The sequence below is a fragment of the Malania oleifera genome, chromosome 4, assembly GCF_029873635.1.
Source record: "Malania oleifera isolate guangnan ecotype guangnan chromosome 4, ASM2987363v1, whole genome shotgun sequence".
Lineage (NCBI taxonomy): Eukaryota > Viridiplantae > Streptophyta > Magnoliopsida > Santalales > Ximeniaceae > Malania > Malania oleifera.
In genome coordinates this window covers 40,472,094-40,483,036 of record NC_080420.1, presented here as the reverse complement: position 1 = coordinate 40,483,036, position 10,943 = coordinate 40,472,094, and the positions used below count along the sequence as shown (strand labels likewise).

At 37.3% G+C, this 10,943-nt stretch overlaps 1 protein-coding gene across 1 annotated transcript; it reads right to left on the bottom strand.

The window, feature by feature from the left end:
• Window positions 1–8,150: 8,150 nt before the first annotated feature.
• On the bottom strand, window positions 8,151–10,456 carry LOC131153766 (auxin-responsive protein IAA13-like). Its single transcript, XM_058106223.1, has 5 exons — window positions 10,383–10,456; window positions 9,228–9,551; window positions 8,843–8,965; window positions 8,331–8,392; window positions 8,151–8,236 (listed from the first exon to the last, which is right to left on the bottom strand). Exons 1-5 carry the CDS (start codon window positions 10,454–10,456, stop codon window positions 8,151–8,153), a joined length of 669 nt encoding a protein of 222 aa, XP_057962206.1.
• Between the last annotated feature and the right edge of the window lie 487 nt (window positions 10,457–10,943).

The window sequence follows — 10,943 nt, the reverse complement described above, 5'->3', positions numbered from 1 at the left end:
TTCATATTTTTAAAACTATAATAAATAAATAAACAAACTTGATTGAATAAATGTTGGGTTTTGCCTATGAATCAAATAATAATCAAAATAATATGACTACAATAATAAAATTATAAAATAACACAACTTGAAAATATTATGATAAAAATAAATATTATTAAGTTTTACGTAATTATGACATGATAATTGAAAAAAATAAATATTCTTTTAGATGACTTTTATCATTTTGAGTTTTTTTTTAAAAAAATTATGAATGCTTTATTTTAACTACATTTAAAATTTATGTGATATTTTTATTTAATTTTAATTAAAATTATGTTTCAAATGGTGGATATTAAAGCATCTTAACAGTAGGTTGTTTAAACATATGAAACTATAAATTTAATTTTTATTTTTTTCAATAAATAACTAAAAAACCAAAAATATGAATAAATAATTTTCATAATATGTTTATTCAGCATACAAAAATGAATATAAAGAACAAACAATACAAATCAAAACTAGGGCTACAAATAAGTCAAGCTATGGCTAGTAAGCTTGGTTTGTTTATTAAAAAATGAGTTCAAGTTTGACTTGAGCATAAAGCTTTCTATTTGAGCTTAGTTCGTTTCATATATATAACTTAAACTCAAATCAACTAAAACTTATTTCACTTTAATAAACGAGTCAAGTTCAAGCACAAGCTTGAACTCATATAACTCAAGTGAAACTAGTTTTAAATTGATAAATGAATTAAGTTATCAAACTAATTAAATTAATTGATAATTAATAAATTATCAATATATTTAGGAAAATTTTGGGGAAAAGAAGAAAAATTTGCATATGGTGTTTATTTATCTAAATAAAGTTTATGATAGAGTAACTAGGGAAGTGCTTTGGTGAGTATTAAAAAAGAAGTGAGTTTGCAGTAGATGTATGAATGTCACTAAGGGTATTTATGATAAAAAATATTATTACCTTATCTTTGGAGAGACCTCGGATTTGAATGTGAATTTGCATTGGATTTAAATAAAATGTAATGGAAAATTATATTAAAAATTATTCAAATACATCCAAATCAAACTTTAAGATCTAAAATTTTTTTAACGAAATAAAGACACTCTAAAATCTATATACTCAAAAATTTAAAAGCTATAAGATAGTTTAATGATCATAATAGAGTTATAAAATGACTAAACTTAGTGAAATTAATTCTTGATTACTATAAGTAACACATATCACTTATACATACAATTTTGTTTTGCGTAGATCTTTTTTATTTCCCGATCGCCGATCTAAATGGCAGGAAGTTCAAGCAGTGCTCCGGTGATGGTATTGTTGTATATAGAGGGGGACATCATAACCAGAACAGATGGTGTTAGTTATAGTAGTCCTCCAGTTCGACCAATTCGAATTGACCATAGGTTTAAATTTAATAAATTATATACGAAGATATATAAATATTTACATATTGATCCAGATCAATATGCATTGCCGGTAACTGCAAGATACCCTTTGCAAGGGTTCAATAATATAGTCCTCTACGAGGTTGTTCCGATATCTGATGATTATGGTCTGCGCATTGTGTTGGACGCACATTGCGTAGGTGAGACATATTTAACGGTGCAATTATATGTCGAAACCATTCCTCAAATGGGTGTAATTGCGGCTAGGTAGCCAGAGTCGCCTGCTGAGCATTTGGATGAAGTCGAGAAAGACACCCAACAAACACGTCATCTCGATGTGAGCGCGGAGGTTGGTGGTATGCCTAGTGTTGATTTTAACAAATATCCGGGATCGTCATTCGAGCCGCTAGCGTACGAAGCACCTGTTCCTAACATGTATCCGCAGGGAGGTTGCAAAGAAGTCCTAACATAGGGACCAACATCGTTGTTCGCCATTGCGAACGACGCATTGGATGAGGGCATGAACATTATGAATGATGCTCATATTGAAGATGAAGACACGTACGAGTAGGAAATGGGTGAAGGGTTAAATGAGGCCCCCGATAATGTGAACCCACCCCCCCGTGACACGGATGACGCAATGTTCAACGCCCAATTCATGGATGAGCCTCCGATGTATGGTCACATTGACCTAGATGTTGTAGATTTAACTGCGGTGGATAAGCTTCCTATACGCGTAACTCGTTAGGATGAATCCTCCAAGCTGAGTAAGGGAATGGTCTTCGGGTCGAAGGATCAGTTGATCGCCGTAGTGCGAATGTACGACGCTCAAACCCACCATGACTTCCACATCGTGCGATCTACCCCAGATTCATGGGTTGCTAGGTGTAAGGACCACGATTGCGGATAGAGATTGCGTACAATGTATCGGATGAAACACCGATTATTCGAAATCACCCAACATGGTGGTCCGCACACATGTCTGAACGAACTTCTCTTGCAGGACCATAACCAAATCACATCGTCCCTCATTACTAGGGAGATAGTGAATATGATAAGGGGAGATGCGTCAACATCGATCGCCACATTGAAGGAGTTCATAGATCGTTGCTTCGGCTATTCGATGTCGTATAAGAAGGTTTGGTTGGGCAAATAAAAGACAATTGCCTAAGTATTCGGAGATTGGGAGAAATCCTATGAAACATTGCCGAAGTGGATGGAAGCGATGTGCACGTACAATCTCGGGACTATAGTTAGGTGGAGGTGGACTCCTGTTCCAGGTATCGAGAACATCGCAACCTTCGTATCCGTATTTTGGTCGTTTGCAGAATCTATTCAGGGTTTTCGTCACTGCCCTCCTGTTAGATGTGTGGATGGGACACACTTGTACGGTAAGTACAAGGGCAAACTCCTAATTGCGATGTGCCCGGATGCAAATAGACAAATATTTCCCCTTGCATTCGCTATTGTGCAAGAGGAAAGCCTCGACACATGGAATTGGTTTTTGTGTTGTCTTCGTTCCATTACCGACAGGGACGACATTTGCTTTATATTAGATCGGCATCCAGAAATTCTCGCTGTAGTGCAGCGCAATCCTAATTGGCAACTACCACGTGCCCACCATCGATTTTGCCTTCAACACATGGTGAGCAACTTTAATACGAAAGTACAGAGTGTCAATCTTAAGCGAATGACTGAGCGAGCGGGAAGGGAGCATCGGGTGAGAAAATTTGACATGTGAATAGAGAGGATATTCGATGAGGGTGAGGAGCTAGTGAAGTCATTCTTCGATCAGATCCCTCCTCATATGTGGACTCAGTGCCAAAACGGTGGAAAAAGGTATGGGAACATGACCACTAACCTTCTCAAATGTTTCAACGCCGTCTTGAAAGGCGCTCGTAGTCTTCCCATAACGGCTCTTGTGCAACTAAAATTTTATCGTGTCGCACATTATTTCAATAGCCGACGGGAGGCTACTCGTAGCGCAATATCTAGAGGAAATGCAGTCACTCCGCATATATTGCTAGCGATGGAAAGAAGGAAGCTGAAGACGACCGGACATCGAGTCACAATGTTCAACCGGTTGAGGGGTAGTTTTAGAATCACAACTACGTAGTTGGGGCCACGTAAAGGGAATAACATCCAAACTTTGAGCATTCAAAGACGTGAATGCTCGTGTGGGAAGTGGCAAGCTTTACACTTTCCCTGCTCCCACCTTCTCGCCGCCTGTTCGGAGACACGACTAAACGCAAATAAGTATGTTGAGTCATGTTGGAGCATTGCCGAGCACAATGGGACATATGCTATGGATTTTCATCCGATTATGCACGACGCATATTGGCCAGCATTCTCGTTGCCGAATTTGTAGGCAAATCTTATATATGCTCGACATAAAGGTCGGCCTAGGAGCTCACATATACACAACGAGATGGATGCACGGGAAGGTAGGAAGAATATCACATGCAGTATATGTTGTCAAGAGGGACATAACCGCACGAGGTGTCCGAGAAGAACATAACCTGGGGATGCAGTTGGACCTTTGCACTAACCTATCACTTATAGGTTAATGTAGAGTCCTATTATTACCTTTAATTTCCATAAAAATGGTGAAGGAATTATTTGAGGTGCTGCCACACGTCCACACTTCATGCCTTGTTGCATCCCACATATTGACCCCATTCAGGAAAAAATAAAGATTCTGAATGTTCCAAAGAATCCTTGTGATTAAGGCTATGTTCAAAGGATAATAAAGTCCTTTAGCATCACAGTTTGGACAGTCCATAATTTGAAACTCCGTAATCTATTTGAGTTCCCTTATGTCCTTATTATTGTTATAATGACTATTTAACACTATTGCCTTTTTGCAGGATCGATCCAGGGCCGTTCGATTCCAGTGTATTGATGATGGGCGATTGTCATTGGTCCAGTCGGGTGTGGACCGATTCACACACTGATGTCTTATATTGCTAAGGGGGCACACAGGTCGTACACGATAGGATAGGCGCGGACCCTCGCATTGTTGATTAGATATGAGAGGTGGGCTTCTATGGGTTATACCAGATTGGCCATATCCAATTGGATTAGCATCTCGTGACCACCTTGGTGGAGCGATGGAGGCCGGAGACACATACATTCCACCTACCGCACGGGGAGGGGACTATCACCCTCCAGGATGTGGCAGTGTTGTTCGAGCTGCCGATTGATGGGAGGCCCGTCACTGGTCGTACTGTTGGACCAGTACAAGAGGGGGCGACGGTCAGGGGGGAGCATTGCGCCGCATGTGCAAGAGATTGTTAGGGGTGGTGCCTCTCGAGGATGAGATGGTTGGTGTCCGCATCCACATGCGGTTTCTTGAGGGCGAGATGTTTTGCTAGCTCTTGGCAGTTGTAGATGATCATATAGTAGCGTGCCACATACGTGCCCACTTGCTGCGATTGATATGTGGGACGATGTTCTGTGACCTCTCGGGGAGTTATGCACACTTGATGTTCCTTCCACTCCTTGCGGAGTAAGCAGAGACACGCCAGTACAGTTGGGGCTTCGTGACGTTAGCGTGGCTTTACCGGGAGATGTGCTGCGCTGCCGACGTGTCTCACTCATTGATCGAAGGAGCACTCCGCTTATTGTAGGTTTGGGCGTGGGAGAGATTCACGTCCTTAGCTCCAACGTGACGGGGTGTCTAGCGTCTTATTGAGAGGGACCAGGACGGTCGCCCGATTGCCCCAGATCCACTCGCATGGAGGTTAGTAACTTCATTCACAATGCATTCATCGTATAAGTACTACAAATATTTATTTGTAGTACGTAATAGTCATCCCACCTGTTCACTTATGTATGATTTTGTATAGGTGGAGGGATCAGTTGTTGGCGCCAAATGTTGCGTAACATACGCTACCCTGGTACATGTTCGAGTTAGACATGCACCGGAAGCATGAGGTATAGTCCCATTCAAGTGTATTCACCGTATTGCATATTTATCAGATATCCCTACACACCTCTTACATTTAGCATATGTTTATGCACAGTTCATATAGGCGCCCTACACGGATGACATTTTAGCCAACCTATTGGCTGATTATGTAGTTTGGAGGGACCTTTGGGTAGCCCGAGTGCCACTCATATGTTTTCATATTATCGAGTGGCATCTCCCTGATCGAGTGATGTGTTAGTTCGGCTTTCGACAGGGCATTTCAAACTGTTTTTTGATGTTCGGGGTCGATGTACGTGGGGACGACTTACACAAGATTGATGGCCGCGGTCGGGGGAACACGGATTGGGTTGCTGAGCACGCGATGTACGTGATTATGTGGGGGCATCGGCGGGAGTACATCATAGAGGGAATGGAGGCGAACGGTCTGATAGGTCCGGAGGACCTATATTACACGTGGTATAGGTCGATCACACAATGCTTCCTAGATAGGACCGTGGCGGTCTACATGAGTCTCATAAGAATACTCTAACGCATACCTAATTTTTTACCATTTACGTTAGGTTGTCAATGTCGTAGCCACTTTTTTCGTATGCTGCAGGGGGACGTACTACACCAGGTCAACCTACTCTCTTCAGACCCCACTGTGAGCAATTTAGCGAGAGTAGGTTTGGACATTGTTTACGAGGATGGGCGACGGATCCCTACACCACACCAGACCCTAGCACCACGAGGAGGTCGAGTAGCTTTCTCTAGTCGTCTGTCGAGTCTGGCCTTCACACCACCCATTGTACAGGAAGAGTACATATTCGGGTCGTTCGCACCGTATGCCCCATCGACAACCGCCGATATTATGGGCCCGTCTAGTAAACAGGTGGACGCCCCGTCTGACTCTGCCGCCACCCCATTGATGTCATACCTACTAGAAGACCCTCTCGATGCAGAGGAGGTGGATGCACCCGTGTTGCCACCTCGGACTCATCTAGAGACTTCATACGACTTAGCTCCCCGTTCGCTTCGCATGGAGATAGATGATCCAGTACCAATGGGCGGAGATGACAGACATGTAGCACATCAACGAGTTCGGACGCCATATGCAGAGGAGCAGCCAAGAGAGGGCAGACGCAGACGGCAGCCACCCCGACACCGGAGACGACCTCCCTGCGGCACCGAGTAGGAGATGATCGTCGTATTATTTCACTTGTACAACATGTATATGTTCATTCTTTCATTTGTGCATCATGTATTTGTTCATTACTTCATTTGTACATCATGTATTTGTTCATAATTTCATTTGTATGGAGGACCCATATGTAAAGTGGCAAGCATGTATTTGTTCATTTTTTAACTTGTATAAATTGTTGTATTAATTCTTCTGTACAACATCAGGATGTCCATTATTTTAAATGTATAGATGATCGTTCTATTATTTCATTTGTACAACATTATATTTTCTCCTTTTCTTCCAATCTAAAGAGCATCGTTGTATTATTTATCTATAATTAAAAATATTTATTCATTTCCCACATGATGAATATGTGAATGAAATTTGGTTATGACTGGTGTGAATGAACGTTTTGTATTGTTTCCCATGGATGTATACAAGAAACTAGTGAATGTAACATTGTGAACATACTGGTATCAATTGTGTTTGATGAATGTTTTCTTTGAACAGGTGCATGGATAGATATGCTCAATTTTTAAAAGGGATTATGCTGAAATTTTTATAATAATTTGATAGGTTGAATGTGTACAAAACTGGTGAATGTAACGTTGTGAACATACTGGTATCAATTGTATTTGATGAATGTTTTCTTTGAACAGGTGTGTGGATAGATATGCTCAAATTTAAAGAGGACTTTGTCAAAATTTTTATAGTAATTTGATAGGTTGAATGTGTACGAAACTAGTGAATTAAATTTTTATATGCTCAATCTTCTTAAAAGATATATTACTTTTGTAATAGAGCTCCTAAGTATAAAACTAAATTGATTTTTTGAAACCTTAGCTTCTAACCTTAATACCAGTTCCACTATCCTTTACCGCAGTTCCATTGCATGACTCATCAAGCGTAATTGCACAGTAATTATTATAATTGTAAATATCTTCTTTATTTTTGTTTATAGGCATTAAAGTGTTTTTCCTCTATTCATTTGACATTTTCTTGATTTTTATAATTGTGTTAAATAAATTAGTTTACATATAATTTCGTATCATCTGGGCATTTCCAAACTTCGATTAAGATACTATCCAATCCTATAATTTTTCCATTTTCCATTTTTTTTATTGCAAACTTAACTTCATTAACTCTAGTTTTATGAATAAATCTCATATTTTAACCTCTTCATCATTTCTCAATTCCAAGTTTAAGTTTTCTACTTGATTTTCATTAAATAGCTTAGAAAAAAATAACTTCTTCATCCTTTTTTTTAATGTCTTTTTTTTCCTTAACTAACACACTATTGTCCTCACTTTGTATATATTTTACATCACCTAAGTTCTACTCTTTCTTTCTCTAGTTATAACAAGTTTAAATATGTCTTGTATCCATTATTTTTGTCTCTAATCTAGTATATAAATTATTAAATAATATATGTTTTGCTGGACTAGTGACTTTTGTGCATCTTTTTCTCGCCTTTTAATACTTGTGTATTTTGCAAACCCAACACTATGATTAATTATCATTTGCTTTTATAATTGCAGTGAGATGTGCTCTCTCCCAATACCCCACCTTTAGGATAAAAGCTATAATGATATTTGATATGACCCAAAGCTTATTTAATACAGTTTTGGAGCTAGCAAAATAGAAGTATTCCCATTTTGGGGTAAAAGTAATTTCATACATAAAAAGGGTAAAGGAAGATAAAGAAAAGCACACAAGCTTCTCTTCTTTGCCGACCATCAGTTTCTTGGAATCTTGGAACTGAAAATTAACAATTAAGTAGATAGAAGGTGGGGGGTCAATGTCCATACAAAACTTTGAATTGCGTGCCAATGTAATTAAAAATTTTAGGTACCAAGTCCATCAGCTTCCGATGTCTTCATGATTCTAAGCCTCTTCACTGTGTTGAGGGACATCCTATATACAAACCAAAAAAAAAAAAAAAAAAGCATATATATTGTCAGCATTTATAGAACATCTAAATTTCCAACTACAATATTGTCTTTTCTTATGATGTTCTATTTGATATGCACTGCCCATAGGTTTCCGCCTGTCCAAAGTACCTAGGAACTTGAATGAAACATGCCTTAAAAGCATGGTCCAAAATGTTTAACATTAGGTTACTAGTAGTGCAGCTAGTGCTTCTATACCTAAAAATGTTGCTCAAAATAGACTAGCTAGTCTTCCACAGGGCTAGCCTTGTCATTTGACTTCATTCCATTTGGGGCTTAGTAGCGCATATACAAACATTAGGCATAAATATGTTCATATATACACACAAAGACACATTCACAAAAACATATATACATAAGTATATATATATACTGCACTAGTATAATCATTTAGAATGAAATGAAAGGTGCATACTCCCAAGGAACATCTCCTACGAGCATCCAGTCCCCCTCCTTATCTTCATAAGTGAGCACAAATTTGGATGATCCATTCAAAAGCTTGGAGGCCTTTCTTGCTTGCTCACTCTCTCCACTCGAACTTAGTTACACAATTATAATTACATTTTAAAACTAGAACAAAATTATCTATGCAACTCATTGCCATCCTAGTCCTACTAATTTGACTTTGAGATAAAAATGTTTATGCCATCTTAAACCACTTGGTTCTAAAAGTTAGTCGTTAGATTAAGGTACAACAATGATTTAACAATAGTCTCACTTCAAAACTTTTAACATCGAATTGATAGAAAATAAGTAAATTACACATTACTGATAAAAAATATAGAAAATAAAGAATATACTCACGAATGGAAGTGATGCTCATGATGGGATTAACAAACATGTTCTCTAGTGCTTGAGCTAAAGTTTCATAGCAAGCATGAGCATTTAGATCCACTTTCCTCCCTATTGGCAATCCATCCATGTTAACCTTAACAAACCCAAGATGTCCTTTTTCCATAGCAGCAGTATTATTCTTATTGCTACTATTGTACACTTTTTTCTTTGAAGTATCCTTCAATTTATCATCCTCGCATGTCTCATCTTTTTCAGAGGTCAAAGTCTTTGCCTGGTTAGCCAAGCTGTTCATCCTATAAGCCCTTATAGGCAGCCATCCAACAACCTGACTGCTCTCAAGGAACAAAATTAATTATAGTAATGACTAATGAGTAATATATTAGTTGAGACATGGAGAGAGAGAATAAACAGTGACATGAAGTAACAATTATTCCAATCTTTCAATTTCAGCCATGATTTCAATCTTTTAACAATCCAAATTAATGGAGGCAGATCCTCATGAGTTACCCTTCTTAAAGTTAACTAAATTTGAATGGTTTTACGGTAGCAAGAAAGAGACGGTGTAGGAGAGAGGGACATTTTCTCAATTATACGAAATTCCAAAGAAAAAATAACTCTAGAGGATTAATTGATATATGCTTTGGTTGGTTGCGGAGAAGATTAATTTTGCAAGAAAAATGGATTAATATTTTAATAAATGGGTTTTTCTTTGCATGTTTTGAAATTCGGGAAAATTAGAAAATTTACTTTGGTATTTTACATATGAAAATAATCAAGATTTTATCCTCTACTCTTCATCATTTCAATTTTCTCTACAATTTAAAAAAGGATGGTTAACCCTTAACAAAAGAAAATCGAAACACCCATATCAGTAAAATAAAAATGACATTAGAATTTATAGGAAAAATAGTGGAATAGAAACAGAGAGAGAGAGAGAGAGAGGATAATAGACGAACAAACCCACAATAGGAAATGCCAATGTGGAAATTAAAATCCTAACTTCATCAAAGAGAATAAGATCACTAAAACTTATTGTCAGAGAAAAACAAATGAATAATGGTAAAAGAAAACATGAGAACGAAAAGAAAACCAAAAGAGAATAAAAGAAGCATTATGCTTTTATAAATATTTATGTTGACGATGCCAGTAGCAGTAGCAACTTCATGGACAACAGAATCAGCGACTCTTTTTGTACTAGAGACAGCGGCAACAGAAGAAGCTCTGTTTGGAACATGTTAAACTATTTAAATATTAATTATTTTTAATTAATATTTAAATATTTTCTACTCAATAAAATAATAGAAGATTTTCCTATTTAATTAAATATAATTAGTGTATATTTATAGTTTATGACTGTTATATTAATTTTTGATAAAAAAATATTTTAAACTAAATTACGAACTATAATTTATTATATGTGAAAATTTAAATTAATAACTGATTCTTCTCTCTAATTTAGAAAATAATTTAATTAATTATTATTATAATAAAAAAAAAAAATAAATAAATGCGTAGAAAATTTTGCTACTTAGAGTAACGGGATTACATGAGAGTCATTTTGGGAAATATAGATATTATTTAATATATGTTTTTTTAAAAAAAGTTAAATCGCAAAAACACTCAGTCAATTCAAAGTGTCAGACTTGTTTGAAAACTAAAAAAGTCGTGGTTTGACTGGCATTTGTGTGCATATGGCTTCTTTCGCTTATTTATTTATTTAT